Raw genomic sequence first — 26,274 nt, 5'->3', positions numbered from 1 at the left:
TACTTGTCATGTCATGTTTCTGACAGGCTTGTTTGACTCTTATGTAGACACCTTCAAAATAAAGTGTTACCATATCTTGCATAAGTCACAAAGGCATGTTCAAAAATTGCCTAAGTCATTTATTTCTCTTAAATTACATAATTTACACACAGTGTTATTACTATGCCAATAGCCATCATTTGTTACATCTTTTTTGAGTGAAATGATCAATAAATGTCATATGTTACACTTCTGGTGAAGTTTTTTTGTGTTTCCTGCAAAACCTGAAAAAAATGAGTTATGGGATTATTTTTAACAGGGTGACGTCATGTGAACTGAAGTGTTAGGTAGGCCTAATGGAAACGGTACACTGGGATTTTTAAGAGCTGCTGACAAACTGACATGGCAAACCTTCTGAGAGAGGCTACATAACAGCATTAAGTGGAGATCTAGGAGGCATCTAGTTTTTTTAATTTGCAAATAACATCATCTGATTTTCCTGGAAGGCAAATTTAGGGGCCAAAACGGACCTGGGATTAAGTGTGGCTGCCTGCCTGAGAGACTAAATTTCGGGCGTCAAAGCGAGTACGGTACCGTGATATCCCATGATTCCTTTCGAAAAGAATAGGTCCCAGTTATTTGTATCCATAGGGGTTCTTGGAGCGCTCCGTGAGCAACTATAACGCTAATCGTTAGCGTTACGTTTTTCCTTTAACCGTATTTAATGGGCTTCTATTCGGATATCCTCTAGTATTATTGGACACTGGGCTTTATTTTATACTTGACTGCAGGTGAGTAATTTCGCACATGACCGCTGCAGCTAACACGAACTAGCAAAGGCCAAACAGTGTGTGCTAGCTAGCTTGAGCTAATGCAGCTAGTTAACGTTAAACGAGGAGAAACCCAAGTTGGATTCAGCAGGTATCACACCTGGTTAGTTTGTAACGTTAGCCAGTCAGTGGAGCTTTCCATGTTATAAAGTTAATACTATGATGAACTTGACATTAGCCAGTTAACCCTGACATCAGTAATGTTTCACTAGTCTTCAGTTGAACATTTACTCTTGAGAAGTTGATATTGATATGAAATATTTCCATGATTAGATTAGATTCAACTTTTTTGTCATTGAACAGAGTACAAGTACTAGGACAACGAAATGCAGTTTAGCATCTAACCAGAAGTACAGAGTAGTAAAGTGCAAGGGTATGCACATATGAACAGAGTATATAAATATAGTGCAGGTATGAATTGAATATGCTATAGGATATATACAGTGAATGAATATGTTATAGATATATATACAGTAAAGAATGTATAATATAGCAGCAGTGCAGGTTGATGAATGGATGATAATAAATAGTCATTAATATGGGCAGTTTACAGAACAGTAGGTGGGTGAATTTACATTACTATGAATGAATACATCAGGATTAGAAGATTCTTTTGAACTATTGACAGCAAATTTGGCTAGCTGGCATATTCTGTTTTCATCAAAAATACATTTTAGAGATTTTAAATGGATATGGATTACACTTTCTGTAAACGAGATGAAGAAACCATGTGTCATTTGTTGTATTTCTGTTTGAAAAAACTGCAAGGTAAACAGTAAAATAATTGATAACCATTTTATGAATCGATCAGTCAATCAAATACTTTTAATCAATAATTCATGTACATGGCAAAACATGTTGCTTTTAGCCTCTAAAATATAGATATTTACTGTATCTGCAGTATTCATATTAAACTGAAGAGCTTTGGGTTTTGGATGGATTTATAAAGACATCACCTTATGAGAAACTGGAATGGACAGATTTCACTGTTTTGGCTGGATGTTTAACATTTTATAATGAAGAATAATGGTAACTGTGAGGATAAAAACATTTACATATGTTTTGATTGTAATGAGGAGGAAAAAGATAGTATTTTTGTACAGTGGGCAGACGGGCAGACTCCAAACAAAACTGCATCAATATGACACCACAATAAGAGGATTTAAGAATAAGGAGCAGTTGAAACTGTGTTTATATAATTGTGTTTGGACTGTTCGTACAGTTAAATACTGGTCATTATACTGCTTATGTACATGTGTTTTCTTAGGAAAGGAAAGTTTAAAAAAGGAAAATCCTCTCTTCCTTAAGGTTCCTGTATATTTCAGGATGTCATATCCTCCTCCACTCAACCGCCAGCAGATTGGCATCCCGCAGTTACCTCCCAGGATTCCACCTCCTCAGTATGCAGGATTTGCTCAGACTGTCCCTCCAGGTAACGTAACGTATGTCTTTATCAAACGGGCTGCAGATCCTTTGTATGATTTTTAGTTTAAACACCAAACAACAAAATTGGCCAAGAAACCCTAAACCTAAAGGTTAGTGATCTGTTCCTGAAAATGGTAAGATAATATAGAATAACTCTACACAGCAAGCACATCACAAGTTATATTTAATGAATAAACAAATGGCAAGACATCTGCTAGTATTTGTTTGGAACCCCTTGTTGGTTATTGCTTTGGGTAATTTGGTTACTGTATTTTATTTCTGTTTTTTCAGGTACTCCCATGATCCCGGTTCATATGGGTGTAGTGACCCCCACACCCACAGTGAGTTACAAACAGGATTTCCTACTATACACCAATTGAAGCTGTTCTGTATGAAATGTTTGCAAGAGCCATTTTGCTTTGATTGTTTATTTGTTTGTTTGTGCTTCCCACCACCGGGTGGGGAAGAATGCTCATTATGGGTTCTTATGTCATGAGTTAATATAAGACACCGGTGTATGACTGATTGTTGTGAGATGCCCGAGAGGCACACAGTTTTATGGCCACAGAAATGTGATGTATACGTTGGAAATATAACTTTATTAGTTTAAGAAAGAGGTATACCTTTGTTTGGAAACGTTACAATAAACTCAGTCAATTGATATAAGGAAACTGGACATTTTATTTGTGCGCGTAAAACACTATAAACGGGATCTCATCATACTAGTGGCATCTTTTTCGAGTAGCAATCGGGTCACTACAATGTTGTTAAATACATGATCTCCACTCATTATCAGTTTTTCTTTTTGTGTCTTTTTTTTTATGTCAAGTGCTGCCTGACTGAAGCAGTTTAGCCGACCCTTACACTTATGAACAGATTCTTGTAGTATTTGCATTTTTCCTCAGTTGCTCTTGTTGTTGGCCTGGATAAGAATAACACTTGAATATGTTTCATGTAATTTGATGTTGCAGGTCCTTGTCCCGACCACAGTTGCTGTAGCACATAAGCCGATGCTTCCAAAGAAGGAGCCAGCCATCAGAGCCAAGGACACGGACGACAGCAGTGGTCCCACCACCACTGTATTTGTAGGGAACATCTCTGAAAAGGCATCTGACATGTTGGTCAGACAGCTTCTAGCAGTGAGTTAACCAAGTGTCCAAACTCTGTTGTTTTTCAGAAAATGCTCAAATGAAACTCGAGCTTTGATTATTGTGAACAGTGAATTTCTAAGGTTAAGATTCCAGTGACAGACTTTTAGTTTGTACAGACCCAAACCTCCAACACATCATTAATGAATGCAGTACCTTTACTTGTTTCACACATCCACAGACAAATCCCTGGCAAACAATGTCTCGTGTTAGTGCTAGTACATAAATATGGTTTCACCAACTTTCCTGTCAGTGATTGATCATTCAGTACAGTTGTCGCTAATAGTTTGTAAACACAACATTCAAACCTGACGCCTCTTCCTTGGCTCATTCATTTTGATATTCTATAATTAAGTTCTTGTCTGTGTAGCATCCAAACGGTGTAGCCCAGAGACATACTGAACACAGCAGAATGAAATAAATACAGCAAAGGGCAGGGCTTCTAGTGGCTCATTCATGGTGGTTGATACGGAATGCTTTTATTTTAGTCTTTTCATAGTTTTAAAATGAAGAAAATCCTACGTTGTGTACCTTTTTAAAACACTAGCCTTTGTAGTGTAAAATTAAATAATTCCTTTTTTCTCTTTTGCGTTATAGAAATGTGGTATTGTTCTAAGCTGGAAAAGGGTCCAAGGTGCCTCTGGAAAACTTCAAGGTAAAAAGGGCTCAACACAATTCATAAGTCACCTGACTGTAGTTTTTACAGCTCTTGAAAGCTTTTTTGGCATGAAGCTACAGAAAGACAATGTCCCTGTAATTTAATGCTAAAAAAAAGAAATAAATAAATCTTGTTTTAAATTTCCTATTTTTCCCCCTGCAAATATTAAAAGTTATTGGTTATTTTTTAACTTCTGTGGAACTAACTTTCTATCCGCTCTCCTCTCCTGGAAGCTTTTGGGTTCTGTGAGTATAAGGAGCCTGAATCTACACTGCGAGCCCTCAGACTTTTGCACGAGTTGCTCTTAGGTGATAAAAAGCTGCTGGTGAAGGTAGATGCCAAGACTAAAGCCCAGCTAGATGAGTGGAAGGCCAAGAAGAGGAGTGCCAATGGGGTACGCTGTTCACCCAATGAGTAAAACAAAAAATCATTGCCATTTCTTATGTTAAATTGTGCTTACAGTTATTTCCCTGGCTTTACCATACAGGGAGCCAGTGGCGGGTCAAAGAACGGGGACGATGACGAGGAGGAGGTTCTTGATGAAGAAACCCTGCGCCGGGACCAGGTCGTAAAGGGGGCAATCGATGTTCTCATCCGAGAGTATGCAAGTGAGCTCAATGCTCCTTCGCAGGACGCTGACAGTCAACCTCGCAACAAGAAGCGGAAAGAGAAGAAAGAGGAGGTATTGTTTGCATAATGTAGATGTTCTGTGATTTGTAGCATTTTTTTAAACTGCTGTGTACTTAGTGTGTTTCTTTTCTTGTCTTCCTCTCTTTTGTGTAAGGAGGATATCAATGCCATGGAGATGGAGGATGACAAGAGAGACTTGATTTCCAGAGAGATCAGTAAATTCCGGGATACACACAAGGTAACCTATCAAACTGCTGTCTTTACTCTCTAATTTAGGTTTTGGACAAGACATTCTCCATATTTGTAATTAGAAATTCCTCAACAGCAAAATGGAACTGCAATTTATATAATTCATGGAAGTAATTCCTCCATAATTTTGTTCTGTTACTGTCAACTATATTAAGTAGGTAGTGTGTTAATATAAAGATTAAGTAGTGAGATTCAAGCAAGGAATAGAAAGCAGCAGATGTTAATTCGAATATATTTTATAGTATCTATCAGAGGCTTAAAGGGATGGTTTGGATAGTCAGTGATGGTGGTCAGCATGCTCCCAGTTTGGAGAAGCAGGCATGAGTACCAGCACTGAAGCTAAGCAGTGTACTGCTGTGGACTCGGGCAGCAGCAGAACATAGTGTTTTAGCCACCTCAAAACATCGATATCGGTGTAAGTGATATTCGCCTTGCCATCAGACAGCCCTTTCGTAAGGCAAGCTGAAGCCATTATGCATCTTCTTTTCAAAGCCACCAGACTCCTTTGACAATGAAAAACAGAAATTTCACCTTGCAGAATACTGCAGCTGCAGAGTTTCTGTTCTGCAGCTGTCTTGGACAGTTGGTTGCTTAATGTTTTTGTGTGAGTTTGGTTGATCCAAATCTAAAATACCAAAGTCACACAATAATGAAAACAAACTTACTGATTGAGATTGCATTAGACCAGCAACTCCTGTGAAACTACTGTTTTTGTCAAAGGAGTCTGGTGGCTTTGAAGAAAGCACAGATTGATAGAACGGCTTCAGTTCCCTGTCAGAAAGGACTGTGTGCAACATGGTGAAGCAGTGAAAATATTTTACATTTAGTGAGCAAATATGGCAATTTTGCTGCTGACAGTCCTCTGTGTTACACTGCTTAGCTTCCACGTGGGTTCTCCCACCTGCTTCTCCAAACTGGGGGCGTACTGACTACCATCTACTGTAGTAACACACTGACTGGATAAGTGCCTCATACAACCACACTTCACAAAATCCAAACTATCCCTTTTTATAGTATTCAAATATTACATCAACCACTCATAGATGGCTTTATAGTATCTGTCAGTGTTTCCAAATTGGGCAAGAGTTTTTATTAATAATGCTAATTTGAGACGAAAGGTTTTAGCTCTGCACAAACTAAAGTCATCACACAGAGTGCATGGACACAATGTTAAATTCCATCCCAAGCTAATCTATTGATTAAACCCCACCAATGTGGTAGAGTTCATTTGGTGACTAGAGCAAGATGAATCTCAGAATCTCAGCTTTGGAAAAAGTTGCGAGGATAGGATGTAAGTATGATCTTTCCTTTCTTTTTAACTCATGTTGGGCGCTCCCTTCTGGAGGGTTTGCAGAGGGGCAACTGGCTCCCAGTTCATCTCCATTATTTCTATTTTCATGTGGACTGTAGGAAACAAAGTGCCACTAGTTCTGGGTCTTGAACTGGAATATACAAAATGGTGATAACGTCCAAATGTAGCGTGTTGTCCAGGTTTTAGAAGTCGGGGCAGCTCAGTGAACCTCTGCACGTCCTCAGATGATAAATGATGTGTTTGAAGAACACACACAGACTGAATGAGCCTAACCACTGCAGTAGTTTGAACTGCAGCCTGTAGTATTACTAAAGCAGGGAGCGCCCCTCCACAGCACTCTGTGGTCTGAAGACATACAAGGTAAGTGCTTGCATTTGGGTTTTTTTCTTTTTATTTGTTTTATTCTGCACCTAAGTGACTCCACCCCCACACCTTTAGTTAAATAATTACCAATTAAAAACCAATTAAAAACATAAAATTAGTGTAATAATGAATAACGTTTAAGTTATTTGTGTTTGAGTGAGGAGGACAAAGTTGCAGGGACAAAATATTGAAGGCGCCTCATGGAACGGGACTTTCTCTGAAGTTGCAGTGTAATCACAATTTCAAACACTGCTGCAGACACGGGTCATATTAGGGTGAACAACTATTAGTATCAGTATCAGTATTGTCAGAAAGAAGTAATTGATAACTATTAGAGCTGAGAGGCTAACATGCATATAATTATAATGTTGGGAGTCTCTCTCTGTCTGTCAGGTGACCGGTCATATCATATCATATATGCCAAACACACTGCAACCAACAAATAGGAACTCAGATTTTCAGACTAAACAACAGGGGTATATCAGACATGCAGTATGAATTATGAGGTAGGAGGTTGACAACATCTGCAGGTAACTTAATGTAGCCGACCTTAGTCACAGTGTTTGAAGTTGTGATTTACTCTTTTTCAAGCAGCTCTCAAACTAGCCTCAAAATCTCTTCTTTTTCAATCAGTGGAATTTTAGAACAAGAGGTAAGTTTTAGGAGGAAAATAAAATAGAAAACATGACAAAAACTCAGAGCTCCGAAACTAACCAAGGTTTACAAATACTAATTTAAATGAAGGCTAGCTGAATTACAAAGTAGAACCTATCGCTCATGTGGAACAGGTAGTTTCGACCTCTTCCATCCTTTCCTCTTTTTTATTTTATTTTTGTTTATCACTAAACAGCTGTCAGACCCACAATTCCAACAGATCTGGTTGACATTTTGTTAAATCAGTTAGAAGACTGTTTGAACTGTGGGCCAGACTCAGTTGAGGATTTAAAAAAATAATTTATTGGGTTGGAGAGGCCAGAGAGACAACAGAAGACAACCGGCAGGTAAGACTGTTTCACTAATTTCCTTGTGTCAAAATGGAATACAGTATCTGAATTATTTCAGACATTACTTTTAAAACCAAGTTGTTATTGATGTCATTTATGTGGATGAACTGTAATTAGACAAACTGCTTCACAGGTACCGTTTGGAGGTTTTGCTGATTCTTTTGACTTTACACATGACCTGCTTTTCCTCCCACACGTAGCCTGTAGGATGTGTAGGGGCAGAGAGGCGCTGAAACCGTAGTTCATCACCTGTGAGTTGCACACCAATAGCTCCGAAACGGTCTGTAGAAAATTATGATGATGATGATTTTTATGTCAGTTAGTTAGAAAGCAAACACATGGCCAATAATAATACTTAGTGCTCATTAGATATTTAGAGTACAATCAAAATAGGCTGGTATAGATTAATGAAAAATCACTACTGGGAATGTTCAATTGACAAAGGTGCACTGTTTGCTGCAAGGGGATTTATTTGACAAGAGGTATGTTGTGCTTTACAGAATCTCTGAAGTCTAAAAGCATGTCTGGTCCTCTTTTTATTTGCTGAAAAAAATGATATAAACATAAACCGAAATCATCAGAATAAAATATCCACTTGTGTTGCTGTTATTTACCATTGACCACATAAAATTGCAATGCAAATATGTAAAAGAAACAACTTCTGCAGCACAGTGTCCTCCCTGTTCTTGCCATGTCACTCTGCTGCATAAAGACCTCCCACTCTGCTGCAGGGAAGCACTTGTGTTGCAGTCTGGCACTTCTCCCTTGCATCTCAGATGACCATGTAGAAAACACATGGGAGCTGATTATGCAATTCACTTAGTTGGGCCATTTGCCACGTTAAGCTTGAGCTTGTTTTAATCCACTTGGCAGCCATAGGTAAGATCAAACCAGGGCATTATATAGTGATGATCTTAAGTGTATAGTTAGAACTTTGTAAACTAGTTGACCTGATAGTTCAAAGGTGACCTGGCACTTCATAATAATAATGTTTTAAAAATGAGAATCTGCATTAATCAAATTTCAAACAAACATATTTGTGCCCGAGGTACTGAAAGTTTAGTTTTCATTGGCATTCCCTCATAGAATAATAACAATAAAACATGGGCAGATTTACAGCTGAAAACAGCACACTTTTTTTTAAAAAAAAGAAGAAAATACCATACAATAAAGTTGAACGTTTGCAGACAAAATCCAAATAGTAGATGAATCAGGTACAGTGAGTACAGTCATGTTAAAGGTGAATAAAATAGTTTTATAACCAGCCATTGAAAAACATTACATTTAAATGTATAATTATAGGGACTCTGATTGATTGATGGGATGCTTTGCAGGAAAAGATTGCCTGGCCTTAATGCCGTTTTCCTATATGGGATACCCTCTTAGTAGCTCTGTTTGCTGTAGATTTGAAGTTGATCAAACCAGACAGAGGATTAGGAGCTAAACAATGCATGGTCTTATAAAGTAGGCATTACTTTGGGGAATATTTTTGTCTTAATGTAGCATGAGTAGCTCCACTTAGAATTAAACATTTATACCAAAGAAGGATGTAAAGCTGAGTGCATAAAGCATTACATTAATGTGAACCACGTTACCTCAACTTCATGTCAAACTTCATGAATTTTAACCTTCAGTATCTCTTGCATCAGGTAAAATCTATTACTTTTCATCATTTCCCTGAATGCACATTGATTTAAAAAGTGGCTGGATATGTGTTTGACCAGTATGTATTCGCCTACAGCTGAGTTTTTATTGGAATGACCTCTTATTACATCAGAGCATAATCTCAGATCACCACAGAGCACATACTAACTGCAGAGGTCGAGTTGACCTGTTACATGTGTGAAAAAAAAAATCATTCAATATTGGTGTATGTGAGAGCAGGATACTGGAGCCAGGACAGGAAAGGATCTATGCATAACACTTTGACGTAACAAAAATACAATAATGTAAATGTAAAGTGCTAAAAAAACGTTGATAAAACACCAAGGTTTCACTGGTTTTAACTTCCTCTTCTGCCGTAACTCCTTCCTTAAGCACAGATGACCTTAAGTTTTTAGGTGTTTTTCAAGCTTGATCTGTAATTTATGGTTGTAAGTAAGTGTGTCCTGAACTGAGCAGTATCTGCACTAAACCTGCTCAAACAGCGGACCACTCTTCCTGGAGGAAACACCAGGGCTAAGAGGACTTCCTCACTTGCAGCAGCCAGCCTCTCCAAGGCAATGAGTCATGGCAGTATGTGAGCATGTCTGGCCAAAGGAGTCAAAATAATTTTTTTCAGTAATCTGTGCTGATAACATGTGTATTAATGTATTTTAGTATGATCGTTTCTGTTTTGAGAATCTAGTAACACACTCTTCCCCTTTTCTTCCTGTTGGGCTCCTGCAGAAACTTGAGGAGGAAAAAGGAAAAAAAGAAAAGGAGCGACTGGAGATCGAGAGGGAAAGGAGAGAGAGGGACAAAGAGCGGGAGCGCGAGAGGGAGCGCCGCGACCGCGAGAAAGAGAAGGAAAGGGAGAGAGAGAGGGACAAGGAGCGCGAAAGAGACCGCGACCGTGAACGGGAGAGAGATCGCGAGCGGGAGAGGACGAAGGAGCGGGAGCGGGAGAGGGACAGGAGTCGAGACGTCAGTGAAGATCGCAGCAGGTCGAGGTCAGTGCAAGGCCTCTGATGTCACACCTCACGCTCAGTTGTCCCTGTAATGCAAGTTAAAGCACATGGCTCATTATGACAGTTTGTTCTGGTGTATGAAACCAGTAGTAAAGGAGCTGTAGTGGAAAAAAACCCCAACTAATTTCATAACAGCTTAACACATATACATTTAATAAAATTATAGTGTTTCTCAAAGGAATGCATGCATCTTCTCTCCACAATTGGTACTTTTGAGTCCTCATTGTGTTATTTGCTTCATTACTACTTTATGTATCAATTAGTGTGGAACAAGGCTAATAAATCATTGACTCTAGTAGCTTTTTATGCCTCTGCCCAAGTAACCTTATTTACAGTTTGTCCCTCCGTCTATCTGAATATCTCAAGAACACTTTGAGGGATTATGTTCAAATTTGGCCCAAAGTCACGGAAAAAGTGAGTAGATTTAAGTCATCAAAGGTCAGTGTGTTCTCACAAAACATGTTTTTGGCCATAACTTGTGATTTATACATTAAATATCAGAGATGGACATTCTTTGTCATTTCCATATTCAAGTACTTGCATTGAATTATTATTGAGTCACCATTTCTGACACAAAAAAAAGGAATAGACTCCAAAATCAGTGTTTCATTACGTTGTGGAGAAGCGTAGGATATGGGAGCTGTTGTCTTTATTGTAACAACCACCACTGCTGATCTGATGTGACTCAGTGAGAAAGAATGTTCACAGACGAGTTCATGTAGATAATAGATCTCCTGTGCTGCTGGGTTGAAGATCTCTGTGAAGCATCAACAGTTTTAGAATTTGTAGCTTCTTTGCAGCAACGTCAATATTTGACGGTTTGGTGCTGGCAAATCATCCAGACAAGACGAGAAGACAAGAGAAATAAGTTGTTGACATTTTTGTTAAATTCTTTAAATGTTGTTCAGCTTCAGGGTTGTTAGACTTATTTAATTATCTTCTGCAGAGAGAGGACTAGAGACGATAAAAAGCGAGACCGTGAAGAAGATGAGGAGGACGTGTACGAACGGAGGAGACTGGAGAGGAGGCTCAGAGACAAGGAGGCCGCTTATCAAGAAGTACGAGTATTATCCCTCCTGTTATTCTGATTTTGTTTCAATTTTTGCACATGAAAACATTAATTTAATGGCTGACCTTTTATTTATGTCTGCAACATGATGGGTGAATTATTTTTCATCTTAAAGCGTCTGAAAAACTGGGAGATCAGGGAGAGGAAGAAGTCTCGTGACTACAGCAAAGAAACGGAGAGGGAGGACGAGAGGCGTCGTGAAATGGTAAACATGCGTCCATCCCACACCTAAACAAATTGCTAGCAAATAATTATTGCCATTGGTTTGATATACTAATTGTTATTGTGTTTACATTCAGATGAAAGAAGCCAAAAGACTGAAAGAATTCCTAGAAGACTATGACGACGACAGAGACGACCCAAAATACTACAGGTGATTATCTTAATGGACATTTAATAGTGGGAGGTTGTGTTTTGCATTTGACATTACTTAACTCCTCGTCCTCATCCTCAGGGGGAGCGCTTTGCAGAAGCGACTTCGTGACAGGGAAAAAGAGACAGAATTGGACGAGCGAGACCGGAAGAGGGAGAAGGAGGAGCTGGAGGAGATCAGGCAGAGGCTTCTGGCTGAAGGTCACCCTGATCCTGATGCTGAGCTGCAGAGAGTGAGTCAATCATTCTGTTTACATGCACTAAGGGGAGAAAATAAGGACAAACCCAATTCCCTAGGTAGATTTCTGCCGCAGAAAACAAACAAGGGAAGCAAAGAAGCAGCTGGATTAAAGGAGAGATGGTTTAATGGCTATAACCAAAACAAACATGAAATATCCTCTCTGAGTATAAATAATGAAGAGATGTTCAACATTTGATTACTTTAATTCAGACACTTGTAATGTGAGGAAAGGCTCCACTTTTTCATGTCCTTTCCTGCCCCTGATGTTGCTTTGCTTGTAAACATTGTACAGTGGTATTTGCCGATTTCCCTTTCATTAAAAAATGATAAAATAAACAAATAGAACAAAAACAGCACTGTATAAATAAATGAGAGGAGAAGCTAATTACCCCCCCGTTCTAAAAATCTGATTGTAGATTTGTTGTATGTGTCAGAGCCAATTAGCGCTCTTGACACACACACACACACCACACCACACCACACCACTACCCAATCATATACAAGCAAGCCACAGGAGAAACAAAGAAGAATTGAAGGAAATAAATGCAATTTATTGCAAAAATGACTTGGACTTTCATTGATCAAACAATGTAAAAAGGGCATTGAACAGCACCTCGGGTTAAAGCTTGGGCCTCTATAGTATAATCAACAAAAATTGTATCTTCAAAAAGGTATTGATGATACTTGTGCAACCTTATTAGTCACTTATGGAAAACCTTAGTCTTTCTGTTAGAGTTTTTCTGTTTTCTTTCTCCTTTTTGGTGTCCAATCTGTAACAATGTTGCATCTATTATTAAAATGCCACCAGTCACCAAATATTGATTCCTGATGCATACAAATGAAACGTGCGCCAAAATGTGGGGTCATTGATCCTGTGTCTTGTTTATTTGTGCAGATGGAAGAGGAGGCAGAGCGCAGACGACAGCCTCCTCTGAAACTTGAACCTGAGGAGGAGGTGAACCAGGAGAAGGCTCATAAGGAGCGGGAACGGGAGAAGAGAGGGTCAGGGAGGCCCGCAGAGCCGCTGCCTCGAGCCCCCCAGCAGCACTCAGATGATGATGAAGAGGATGTGGAGGAGGAGGACTTCCCCGATGGCGAGGACTCACAGGAGGCCAAGCCGCAGCTCAAACCGATCATGCGACCAATCACCTCTGCTCCCTCCGTGTCATCTGCCAGCGGGGGCGCGACCCCCAACACACCCGGCAACGATTCTCCCTGCGGTATCATCATTCCAGGCGAAAGCACTCCCGAAGTCCAACCTCCTGAGGAACACCGGCCCAAGATTGGTCTCAGTCTGAAACTGGGTGAGTACTGCATCAAAATAAAGACGAAGGGATCCATTTCTATAGCTGATTCATTCGTACGGGTGCTTGAAATCCTTGAAAATGCTTTAATTTTAATGTTGAATTTCAATGTTTGAAAAGTGCTTGGATTTTGGATTAAGTGCTTGTAAATGCTTGAAATTATTGCTGCATTTCTCTTGCAATCTGACTATAGATAACCGCACCATGTGATATGTGTAATTAGGCTAATAACAGTAAAAGACATAACTAACATTTAATGCTGTTTGCTATACAAAGACATTGACAACATTAATGCACCAAATAACAGTGTTTAAAAGAATTGAGTTCACAAGGTGAAAAGACATGATTATGTATTTCAAAACGTGGAAAATAGTGGAGAATATTTCTGAGATGTTTCTTGTTGCTCCACCCTGTATCTTCTCACTGAAGGGAGTTTTTTCTAATTCCTAGTGGATGTGAGGGGTCCTGAAGTAGCCTGTTTGTGGGTCTTTCCTCCTAGTTTGGGTCGTGTTTAGTTCCACCAGCTGCCGGTTGATGATTTTTGTGAGCTTACTGTTACTCCTAGCCCCTAGATTCCCATACCAGTAAATTTTATGAGATTAGCAAACTACTTTTAGTTGTTAAAAGTGTAATACCATTGCTGGTGGTATGGTTAAGTGAAATTACCCCTTTTAGTATGGAAGTACTCATCTAAAACATGCCATTTACAACTGCTGAAAGGTACTGGAAAAGCTTGGAAAAATTAACCTTGAAAGTCCTTGAAAATTGCTTGAATTTGACCACTGACAAAATGTACGAACCCTGCAAATGGTGTTCCTCTTCTCCACCAACCAGGTGCCACCAACAGTCCCAGCCAGCTCAACGTTGGAAAGCGAAAGAAGCTGGCGACCGTGGAAAGTGTTTTTAACAAGTTTGATGACGAGGAGGCTGATGAGCAGCCCCGCAAAAGGAAACTGGTTCCTCTGGACTACGGAGATGACGACAAGAGTCTGGGGCTAGACGGGGCAGAAATTTCAGGAGGCAAAGGAAGCATCAACACAGAGGAGAAACGCAAGCACATAAAGAGCCTTATTGAGAAGATCCCCACCGCCAGGCCTGAGCTCTTCTCCTACCCTCTGGACTGGACTATGGTTGACTCGGTAAAGAGCCTCTGGCATTAGTTATTTTATTAGAATTTTAACAATGTTCAAAAGGTAAAATAGATTGTAGTAATTTAATATTTACCCTGTTGCAGCAGTTTTGAGATCCTCAGCTACATTAATTGATTTGCTATTATAAAATTATGTTCTGATTGTTCTTTCTGCAGACTCTGATGGATCGTCGCATCAGACCATGGATCAATAAGAAGATTATTGAATACATCGGCGAGGAGGAACCCACGCTGGTTGATTTTGTCTGTTCTAAGGTTTGTGATTATTTAATCTAATGATGGATTTATTTATGTGTTATTTGTAAAAAGTTGTTGTCTTGCCCTGCTGCTCTTTTTACCAGTGTTTTTTCTTCACTCACCAGGTGATGGCACACAGCACCCCTCAGGGTATTCTTGATGATGTTGCAATGGTAAGTTAAATCAAAAAGCCAAAGTGTGGTCAAATTGATCTTTTATGGGAGTTGCTGCTTATTTGAGCCAGATGTAATAACTTGTTGGGCTTAATTTCAAGTCATACATTTCTTAATTTGAGGTGTATGGTGATAGAAGTGATTCATATATAGATTCATTGCATATATTATTATGACTGTTTTATAAAGTTTGCCTGACCAACCTGTTTGTGTTTAGGTTCTTGATGAAGAAGCAGAAGTCTTCATAGTAAAAATGTGGAGGCTGTTGATATATGAAACAGAAGCAAAGAAGATTGGACTGGTGAAATAAAGAACACATGGCTGTCTGTCTGACTTAAATCACAGTTCTGCTACCGACAGTTTTCGGGTCCAGCAGACTGTAAACATGCCCGTACACCCCTCCATTCCATCAGCAAGGAGCTGCTGCCTTGTATGTGTGTGTGTTTGGAAGGGAAAGTCTGAGCTGTGAACAGAAAGGGTTTGCACAAACATACTGCATGATAAAACTTTGGTTGTATTTTTTTCCTTTGAGGCAAAAGACAGTTTCAGTTCCCCTATCTGTTCTCCATTATGTTGGACACATTCTGCTTTGAGTTACTGTTGTCATGTTGAGGCACTGCTCCATTGTGTGAACTAATAAATATGCTTTTTTAGAAAATATTGTACTTCTTTAATCTGATTTTTTATTTCTTCTCATTTGGCAGATTTTAAATGTGACTTGAGAAACAGTCTTTTTTTCCCTTTGTTATATTCCTCCTCACTTTGTTTTGAATAGTTCCCTAAAAATTCTACATTTTCAATTTGGTGACCTGAAATGCAATTATATGGTCCATTATCCAGTTCAATAAATTTACTCCCCTCCACTTGAGGAGTTAAAGTTAAACATAGCTAATGCTGATATTTTCAGTTTTTAAAATGAAAAGGAAAAAATGGTAATAACAAAAATTATATAATTCTGTTACTTTTTTTTTTTGTACTTTTTTTTCTTTATTTGTACATTTAAAAGAAAAGCCATAGGAAAGTCAACAAATAAAAAATGTGCAGGTGAGGTGGTAACAGGCTAAGTCTGATCTAAAAACCTCACCTAAAAGGGATGAAAAAATGTATGTATATGCGTACATTTCAATAAAAATAAAAGAATGTGTCCTGCATAACATGTCAAATATATGTTCAATATCAAAGAAAAAAATTAACTGCATTCATAAAATACATGTAAAATTGTTTTCATGTATTACAGTATTGCAAAATACATGATTCAGTGAGAGAATTTCTTTTTTGCTGTTAAAGAGAAATTGTAAAATACGCTTCCATAACTTTATTTTATTTATGAAAAACAACATACTAAATCTTTTTTTAAATTACTGTAATAATTTTTATGTTAACATTTGTTCTGCAAAATATTTGTTATATAAAATCCAAATTAACCCTCTGAAATCTTGGGCTACGATGTCCGTTAAAAAAAATCTGTTAAAAAATCTTTACCATGCCATGTTGGTATCAGTTTTTTTCAGCGTTACCTCACCTATATGTCCTGGTAATTAATTTTTAACTTTGACTTACTTGATCAAAATTTTTACCCCAAAAGAAACAAAGGAAAACATAAAATCTGATCTTGAAAATTATGTTTCACACATAAATGTACATGTTGCAAATATGAAGACAGGTTCCAAATATAACATATAACAGGTAAAATGAGGATAATATCTAGTTCTATATTTTTATACTAAATATATTTTACATTGTCTCTGGTTTTACTTGGCCGAATATCATCAACAAAAATCTGGTATGGAGTTTCAAGCCAGAACTTTAGAGGGCAGCTGGTGGCAAGACTCAATGTTGCTTTATTTTATGTATTCACTTCATAAAGAAGTAATGTGCAGGTGCTTTCATGGACTCCAGAGGGTTAATTGCCAATTGTTTTCAAAGTGACTATTCCAATAATGTTTGTTATGAGAAGTTGCAGGACGAAGTATTATATGTCCAAAAAAACATTATAAGGCCAACATTTCTTTATTTTAAAGCAAATGGACAAAAAACATGTACTTCCTCCAGTCTGAGATACGTGGCAGGTTTATGGTTCCGACAGGTTGAGTTGTCACCCGGAAACACTTTTCAGGAGCACCAAACAAGATGTTCTGTTAGCCAGTTTGTTAGCTCGCTGCTAACCAAGTCGGGAAGTTGCAATATTATTATTATTTTAATTGCTGACAGATAACTGTGGAAGAAACGATGCGGGGTAACGGCAGTTTGCAAATGAACGTTAACGTCTCATTCCTCATTTTGTGATTATTTTGACAGTTACCGAAGCTAGTTAGCTTAGCATTGCTAACGATATCGAGGCCAACGCGACTGTAAACGTCTGTGTTTAGTTAACGTGGATGTTTGGCTGCGAGCTGAACTGGTACCAGAACAAGGGGCGTTTATTATATTGATTAACCACTGTTCACTAACATCTGCAGGTCGGGGCATGTTATTTAACTGGACAAGAAGGATTAAAAGTGCGTGTTGAAGTACAGGTAGAGGTTGATGGTTTAGCCTAGCAGAAGATTAGCCGAAGATAAAAGTGCAGTCATGGACGACTTCAGCTCGATCAGCCTGCTGTCTCTGGCCATGTTGGTGGGATGTTATGTGGCCGGGACGATCCCTCTAGCAGTCAACTTCTCAGAGGTAAGTCTGTGGCATGCAAAGCTTTAAAACTGCTTCTAAAAAGCTTGCAGTTTGGAACACTTTGCCCATTTGTTTTTACCATACAGTCTATGTTTTTTAGAGAGATATATTTGTTTTATTTAACAAGGAAATACCCCATTGAAATTAAGAACTTGTTTTTCAAGGGAGCCCTGGCCAAGAGGCAGCAAACACAAAATACAGTTACATATCGTCACACTGTTAAAATAATCGCCTAACTCATTTTTTCAAGTTTTGCAGGAAACACAAAAAAACTTCACCAAAAGTGTTACATATGACATTTATTGATCATTTCACTCAAAAGGATCTAACAAAGGATGGCTATTGGCATAGTAATAGCACTGTGTGTAAATGTTATGTAACTTAAGAGAAATAAATGACTTAGGCAATTTTTGAACATGCCTTTGTGACTTAAGCAAGATATGGTAACACTTTATTTTGAAGGTATCTACATAAGAGTGACACAAGCCTGTCAGAAACATGACATGACAAGTATCATGAGCATTAATGTGACTTCAAAGTGTCATTAATGTCCATGACACATCCCATGTCATGTTTATGACACGCTCATGTCACTCTTATGTAGACACCTTCAAAATAAAGTGTTACCATATCTTGCTTGAGTCATAAAGGCATGTTCAAAAAATTGCCTAAGTCACATTTTATTTTGACTTAGGCATATTAAATCCGCTTAAGTCACACACTTGACATAGGCCATTATCTTAAAGGGGTAATATCACATGATCTGATGAACTGAGGATGTAGGTGATTTTACCATAGGTGGCCGGCGTCATGAGGACTTGATTTAGGCAAAAAAAACCCAATTTTGACAAAAAATGAGTTTGGCGATTATTTTAACAGGGTGACGATATTTATATAAGACACAGACCTTAAACGCGTTATGAGGAACAAGTGCATGTTGTGGAATTGGCCTCATTAACTCTGTTTGGATTTAAAAAGTGCTCAAAGAAATTGAGTCAGTTAGTTTCCAGTCTTTCTGTAGCATATTCCAGCATGAGGTGCAGAGTAAACAAATGCCTTTTTACCCAACTCTGTACGAGCAGAAGGGACAGAAAGCAACAATTGATCTTGTGAACAAAGAGAATAAGATCCAGCATAAAACTTCTCTCAGTGCCTTTGCATCAGAAGCAATGATTTCATCATAAACTAATGTTATCAGGTGTGGCTGTGTGTATACTGATTTCACAATGCCCCAGCCTTGTGATCGAGATTTTTGTCTGTGATTGTGTTTCTTCAGGAAAGGCTGAAGCTGATCACTGTGCTGGGAGCAGGGCTGCTGTGTGGGACTGCTCTGGCTGTTATCATCCCTGAGGGCGTTCATGCACTTTATGAAGAAATACTTGAAGGTAGAGTGCACTTACAGTGGTTCTCAAGAGCAATGCCTCAAGGATTCACTAGAAACTGTGTCATACGTTTCCCTGGATGAACTCATTGTTGCATTTCATTGAGTTGGAACCAAAAAGTCTACCAGACCGCAATTTAATGGATGCTGTAGTCAATAAAATGTTAGAAAACAATTAAAAAACATATATTGCTTTCCTTGTCCAAAACGCAAAGATTTTATTATGTGGGCTAAACTTGTAGTGACATATAAAAGATAAAAGCAACAAATACTTACATTGTAAAAGCTGCACACAGAACGTTTAGCTTTCTTCCTTGATAACTGACTCAAGTAATTGATTATTTTGTCAGTTGACTGATTAATTGACAGAAAATTTCAATTGTTAATTACATCTTAACTCACGTAATTCCACCAAGATAATTCACTTAGCATTGGTATTGCTTTCCAGGCATTTCTGTTTTAAAATGAACAATAACACAAGGAGACAACGGAAATGTTTTAGCAACAGAGGCAGTTTGACTAGTTTGTACCCTTGTAGACCTGCCAAACTGGGTCCAGATATTGTCACAATTTTACAGAAGGCTGCTCTTGTTCACAACTCAGCCTGTTCAGTTATTCCAAACTTGAAAAAGTTTTAGCATTTGTTTGTCCTGTAAAGCTCTGTGCTGCTTCAAAATGATTTGAGGCCTGGCGTCCTGGCTGCCTCTGGGTTAAGATGCTGACTGTGTAATTTAGATGTCTTCCTTTTTTCCTATCAGTTCTCTTCTGTGTTCTTTGTATCAAAATGATTTAATGTCTTTGGCTATTTGTCAGTGCTTCAGGGGGGCCACAGGCCACAAAGACAGAAGAAACTATAGAGCATATAGACCTATAACCTGTACTCATGTTACTGTGCAGACTGTAACAAATTGAAGCATTATCACACAGAGCAAAGTTCAGCTTTAACGTACAACCAGTGAGGTCTATTTCTGTCGCACAACAAACATTGTCAAACACAGATTATTTGTCTTGTGATCATTTGCATCTCGACTCTGTCCCAATAGAATAGAACATAGGTTTGTGGTGGTCTCTGTGCTGAGCAGAGTAAGCAATCAGATGTGTTGAGGTGTTTTACAGGTTTGACTTGTGTTTTTCTGCAGGTGCACACCACAGCCACGGCCAGGCCGGGGTCGTGGAAGTGTCCGAGCCGAAGGGTGAAGCAGACGTGGCCCTGAGTGCCAGCGGGAAACACGAGCACAGCCACGAGCAGCTTCACGCCTGCATCGGAGTCTCTCTGGTCCTCGGCTTCGTCTTCATGCTGCTGGTGGACCAGATAGGCAGCTCTCATGTGCACAGCACTGAAGGTCAGTATTACAAAGGATAGCAAACGTAAAGATTAAAGCACCCAAAGCATTTGTGGAGAATGATTGTGTTAGAATTAGCTTTGTGACAGCAGGTTTGTCATTAGCCTCATCGAGTACTAATCTTCTCTGGGGGAAAATAATTTGTTAATTTACACCCAAAATATCCCCAGATGGCTCGACTACAGATTCTGTTCTCCCAGATGCACCCAGGGTTTGTACTGTACAGTTTCTCAGCTTTTTATTTGAGCAGCTAATCCTCCACACACTGTTCATAAAGTCTGCCAAAATATGATGACACACAGATCTTTGTCAGTGTGGAGTTTGTGCTCTGTCATTATCACTTGGTTGTCACTTTTGTACTTTTATTTTTTCGATATGCTATCTGTTATGGCAAGGTTGTTTTTTTTTCTTTTGGATTTTGGAAGTTCAACCTCAGCTCCTATATTAAGTCTATAACAAAACTGTGTGGGCAGTGATAGCATTTATTTTGATGATGATCAAACCCTGCAGTGCTCCATAATAAGCAGCAAAACCTCCTGTGGAAATTCTGATAATTACTGAATATTTGTAAATGATAAACAGGACCGGTGTTGGTTAAAAGATTGAACTCGGGGAAAGTTCAAAATAATATTAATATATAATTTCATAGCATTTTTCTTGATAGACATTTTTATCTGAGGGAATCCGAGTAACTTTTTTCAAAGTGAGACACCAAAGTTAAACATGTATATATAAAGTTTCTGTTGTTTTTGTCTGGTTTAGATCCAGAGTCAGCAAGGGCCACCTCCTCAAAGGTCACCACCACTCTGGGTCTTGTGGTCCACGCTGCAGGTGGGTCTGCTTTTATATATTTGTTGTCTCATAATGATATTACTAGATAAGACTTTATGCTAAAATTATCCTTAATATTAATCCGAATCACACATTTTCCCACTCTTGTCAATTTTACAAAATGGTAGGTGTGATCAGATAATTGCTGTGTGACACATTGTGTAAATATTTACTGATTCTTATTTATACTGTACTTCTCTGTTACACCAAAGTGTACTCATGAATCCCAATTATACTCAGTTAGGGAATTACTGCAATATGCAAAATTAAAACATTAAAACACAAATGTGATTATTTAGTTAAAAATCTCAGCAACTGTGTCCTTTGTCTCCAGCTGATGGGGTCGCACTGGGAGCTGCTGCCTCCACCTCTCAGACCAGCGTCCAGCTCATCGTCTTTGTAGCGATCATGCTGCATAAGGTAATAATGGTTCATGTCTTGTACGATAAATCAGGTTTAAAAAAAATCATGTTTATGATTAGTTGATTAACAGAAAATGAATTGAACCAAGCATTTTAATAATCAATTAGTTTGTAATTTTTATCAACATTATTTTTTTCCAGCATCACGTTTATACATATAAAAATAAATAATTAGCTGCTTTTTTACTTATTTGCTCAAACTATTTGTCTCACCAAACACCCATTTTAATTTTTCAGGGAATGTAATGAGTGCTTTAAGCAATAGCTTAACAGTGACATAGTTTAAAACAGCTCTACTGCTCTGTCTTCTGAAGGCTCCAGCAGCTTTCGGCCTGGTGTCGTTCCTGATGCATGCTGGTCTGGAGAGGAACCGCATCCGCAAACATCTCCTGGTGTTTGCCCTGGCGGCACCCGTCCTCGCCATGCTCACCTTTTTAGGACTCAGTCAGGTAAATATTCAAATGGTGGTGGTTTTTTGGAGTATTTGGCATCCTATGAAGCAGCTTTGGACCCAGAAATATTATTATTTTATATATATATATATATATATATATATATATATATATATATATATATATATATATATGGGTCAGTGACAAATAAGGGATGGCAAGGTACAACCATTTTTATCTAAAGTTTTGACAAATTATTTAAAATTTGTTATATACCATAATGTTGCAATGTAAATGTGGGATGTATTTTTTTTTCTCAGTTTAGTTCACATTTATTTTCCTGTATATGATCAGATATTTATCAAATCAATTTTATTTAGTGACATAGGTTAAAACAACTCTACTCTAATTTTTTTATGTGAAAAAACTGACTGCGTTAGATAACATCATTGACCCACACATATATAAATAAACCTGTTTATTTTGAATTGAAAGGTCTTCTAAGACAGTCAGGGTTTGTCTGTGAAACAGTTATTTCTGGTAGGCAGAGATTATCTGAAAAAGATATTTACCAGCTATGTTTTAGATAAAAATATTATATTAGAAATCTCAACGACATGCTGGAACAGATTCATTTCATCAACAGTCGAACCTCTAGAGAATAAAACATGTCTTGTTGAAACAAATGTTTATCCAGAGATTTGAGCCTCACCCTGTTTTTGTTTGCTCCCCTCTCAGAGCAGCAAGGAGGCCCTGTCAGACTTCAACGCCACCGGCGTGGCCATGCTCTTCTCTGCCGGCACCTTCCTCTACGTGGCCACCGTCCACGTCCTCCCTGAGGTCGGGGGTGGCGGGCACAGCCACGCTCCCGCAGGAGGGAACGGAGGCAAAGGACTGAGCAAGGTGGAGGTGGGAGCTCTGGTGCTGGGCTGCCTCATTCCTCTGGTGCTGTCCGTCGGCCACCACCATTAGAGCCGGGGCTCAGGACGGATTACAGACGGGTGTACAGGGGGAAAATGTGGAGACAGAGACTCCAAACATTGTGGATCTAAATGTCTTATTGCTTGTTGTCTGCTGATGGACCTCAGGGACCAGACTGGCGCTGCTCGTTGCGGGGACGTCTCATGACTCCAAACTGAGCTTGAAACAGGGAACGAATGATGTTAGGGAAACCAGAGTCGCTGCAGTGACCACGGAGGAATACAACAATGTTTTTTTTGACAACAAAACACTTTTCAGCTACTGTATGTGTCATTTTTTTCCACCAGAAATCTTTTTTTGAAGAGAGACCAGAGGGGACCCTTTAGCTCTGTTTATTTCGATCACCGTGGAGTTTTCAGTGTTGCATTATCGTGCTTGTCCAAAGTCAAAAGAACCAACTCTGATATCATTACAGTGATGTTTTACTAGACGGTTGCACAGTGAGATTTGATTAAGTCAGTGATATCAAGAAAGCAAACTTTTTTATAATTGTACAGAGTGTAAATCTGATAGCAAAAATCCGAATTGATTTGAGCTGATTTTCAAGTGCCATATTAGCAAGTTGTACCTGAAGAGACGGAGTAAACGTTTCAGACTTATTTTCTTACCAACGGAAATCTTTTTCTCGCAGCCAGCTACGAAGCAGGAAGAGATCAGCGCGATTAACCGGCCAGATGCTCGTGACAAATTTAGCTTCGGCTGGTTAGCTTGCCCTGTTGGAGAAGTCAGTGGTAACAAGCAGTTTCTTGGCTTGATGGGAAGTCGTTCTATGATGGTTACTGATGCTGTCTCTCTATAAAACCACACGCAAAGGTCCCCAGACTAACCGGCTCAGACCTGAGTCCTGCGTGAGGAGAAGACACGACCAGCCTTCATGTATCACAACATGAACTGTCACTTTTTTTTCTTTTGTCTGTTTAGTTTCTGTTCTGTTTACTCGGAGAGTCATTCTTATAAATAGAGGTTGGAGGTAAATAATCTGTATAGAATTGTTTCAAGTGATTGTATAGAGTGTTATTAAATTTATTTAGAGGTGGAGGGTTATTTCAGCAGCTCTGAATGAATGATTTTGCCTTACAGAGGGCATTAACTGGATGAAAACGTTGAGGGACCACTGGCGCAGGAGAACAGATATATTACAGATCCTGTGAGGAGAATTTTGAGAATTTTTTTAAGTTGGTTTGCTCCTCATTAATTAACCATACCTGAGCAATAATTGTACACATGAGATCCGAGCAAAGTCACTTTGAAACGGCTACAGAAGTTTTGCCTTTTATCTTAAAAGCGATTCAGATAGATGCTCTCCAACGCAGCCCCCCTGTCTCTGCCTCATTAAAACATAAACCGGTTGATGCATTAAAATGTACGCAGGCTGCTCCCTCTTCTATCAGGACAGGTGGATATTGTGTTACTGTATCACTGTGCCTGCTCACAGCAGAGCTCATGTATATGTATGTAAGTATGTATGTATGTGTACTGTACAGAGCAACTTCTTCCTTCCACAATCATCATGCTCTTAATGTGAGATTGAACTGCTTACTCACAAATACATTTTTTAAAAATTCTTTCATTTGATTTTTTTTTTTGTTCCGGACATGGACGTTTTGTTCTGACACAAGAGGCTACAGACTGTCTGAGGAGTCTCTGTTTTATGTATAAATTGAAAGGCTTTTTTTGTTTAAGAAACCTGCCGTGATCTTTCTAGAGGAAGAGGTGTGTCGCATGCAGACCAGCAGCTGCATGACTGTTTTATTTTTAATGGGATGCTGGATGTGTGCTAAAGGGAAACTTCTCCACTGTGGCATGTTAGAGGACAGAGCCCTGTTATGTGCCGTTTCATCAGAAAACCTGCAGAGATTTGGCATTTTCCATCCTCGTAGAAACTAATATTTAAATCAAATTAGTTCGCAGGTATTTGTCTAAGGCTTCAATTAATGTTTTTTCTATTATCGATTAATTTACTGATTATTTTCATGTTTAATTGCTTGGTCCCAAAAATGTCCAGTTCAATATTGTGGAAGAAATCCACAAAATATTCAAATTTCAAAGCTGGACCCCAAAAATGTAAAACCCTTTCGCTCAAATAATTCCTTAAATGATTAATAGTTTATCAAAATTGTTGGAGATAAATTGGAAATCAATCAGATTGTGTACATCCATCCATCCATCCATTCTCGTCCACTTATTCGGGGCCGGGTTGCGAGGGCAGCAGGATAAGCAGGGCATTCCAGGCACCTCTCTCCCCAGCCTGCATTTATTTGGGAATGTGTCAGCCTTGAAAGCCCCGAAAATACAGTAAAAAATCATGAATATTTAATCTCAGAAACATTATGACTTAATGATGTCTATTAGCCAACATTTGAGAAAGATGCACACAAACATTGCTGTCCCTTGGAAACCTTGTGTCTCCAAATTTGGTGGGAAAAAAAATCCTTGGTGTGTATCCACCTCGTGATTTGGATCCACACCAAAATTGATTGAAATGCTTCCTTGGCCCACGCTACACCCCTCAACCAAGTTTCATGAAAATCAGGTTAGTAGATTTTCCATAATCAAAAACCTAATATAATAAACAAAACAAAGCATAGCCTCCTTGGTGGAGGTAATAATGGAAGACAAAATTCACACCCTGCACAAATGCATTTAAATTTTAGTCTCAATTAAAGAAATAAAGCTGGTATTTTCAAATTTTATAGTGTTTTTAATACAGCATAGTTTGCTGCTATTTTGCCTTCAAAATACTCGCAGACTGCTTCAAATAAGCTTTGGCCGAACTTCTTTTTCACAATTCTGTTTATCAGAAATTTGTGGCCATCAGCAGTTCAGTTTCAAAAAAAAAAAAAAAATGAAGGTGATAAAAACAATCATACAATAAAATTAAAAAGAATGAGATAAAAAAAATGAAATAAAAGAGAAAGCAGTAGTTAATAATCCAAGACAAAATAATTTAATTAAAAATTATGACAAAATAAATATGGGGGGAAAAAACTGTAAAAATGAAAATGTATAAATATTTAATAACTGGGTTTTGTCCCTGATCTGTTGGGGAGAGACAGGAATACCCCCTGAAAAAAGTGAACTTGTCATTAAAGCTAATTAAACAAACGGTTCTCTGAAGAAAGCCCTGTCCCAAACTGAAAACGGCTGTTTTTCTTTAGCGCCTGAAAACTTTCAGAGGTACATTGTTTTCAAAGGATAGTGATGTGTTCAAATAGTTTATACTGTTGTAGTTTTTAAACATTGTCTATCACGCGAGTTAAAGCTGTTTTTAATAAATCAATATGAAACTTCATCTTGTACCATAAACAATCAAAATACTGGACTTCTTAGGTTTCATGGTTGTTTAATCAATCATAATCAAGTCTGTGGTGTCAGTCTGAACGTCTTGAAGTGCAATAACTTCTTTTTACATTGAATCACACAGAGAGAATCACATGTTGAGAA

The 26,274-nt window shown here is 38.5% G+C and overlaps 2 protein-coding genes across 7 annotated transcripts; both read left to right on the top strand.

Moving 5' to 3' along the window:
• Positions 1-578: 578 nt before the first annotated feature.
• On the top strand, positions 579-15,957 carry rbm25a (RNA binding motif protein 25a). 6 transcript variants are annotated; one of them, XM_059352946.1, is made up of 18 exons: positions 579-770; positions 2,135-2,241; positions 2,526-2,575; positions 3,197-3,373; positions 3,980-4,037; positions 4,274-4,434; positions 4,528-4,722; positions 4,825-4,908; positions 9,987-10,249; positions 11,214-11,325; positions 11,452-11,541; positions 11,636-11,709; positions 11,791-11,941; positions 12,845-13,253; positions 14,088-14,392; positions 14,560-14,658; positions 14,766-14,813; positions 15,031-15,957. In XM_059352946.1, exons 2-18 carry the CDS (start codon positions 2,136-2,138, stop codon positions 15,121-15,123), a joined length of 2,475 nt encoding a protein of 824 aa, XP_059208929.1. In that variant the 5' UTR covers positions 579-770; position 2,135; the 3' UTR covers positions 15,124-15,957. The 6 variants fall into 6 exon arrangements, with proteins under 6 accessions (XP_059208929.1, XP_059208928.1, XP_059208933.1 ...); XM_059352945.1 differs by having other exon boundaries at positions 2,077-2,241; XM_059352950.1 differs by having other exon boundaries at positions 580-770; positions 2,118-2,241; positions 3,206-3,373; positions 4,828-4,908.
• A 972-nt stretch (positions 15,958-16,929) lies between these two features.
• slc39a9 (solute carrier family 39 member 9) lies at positions 16,930-24,395 on the top strand. Its single transcript, XM_059353079.1, has 7 exons — positions 16,930-17,480; positions 18,757-18,865; positions 20,001-20,204; positions 20,967-21,035; positions 21,370-21,455; positions 21,772-21,906; positions 22,588-24,395. The coding sequence occupies exons 1-7, from the start codon at positions 17,385-17,387 to the stop codon at positions 22,819-22,821; spliced, it is 933 nt and encodes a 310-aa protein (XP_059209062.1). The 5' UTR covers positions 16,930-17,384; the 3' UTR covers positions 22,822-24,395.
• The last annotated feature ends 1,879 nt before the right edge of the window (positions 24,396-26,274 follow it).

Source organism: Centropristis striata, chromosome 16 (genome assembly GCF_030273125.1).
Source record: "Centropristis striata isolate RG_2023a ecotype Rhode Island chromosome 16, C.striata_1.0, whole genome shotgun sequence".
Taxonomy (NCBI): domain Eukaryota; kingdom Metazoa; phylum Chordata; class Actinopteri; order Perciformes; family Serranidae; genus Centropristis; species Centropristis striata.
Note: the sequence above shows the minus strand (reverse complement) of the source record. Positions and strands in the feature narration are given on the sequence as shown.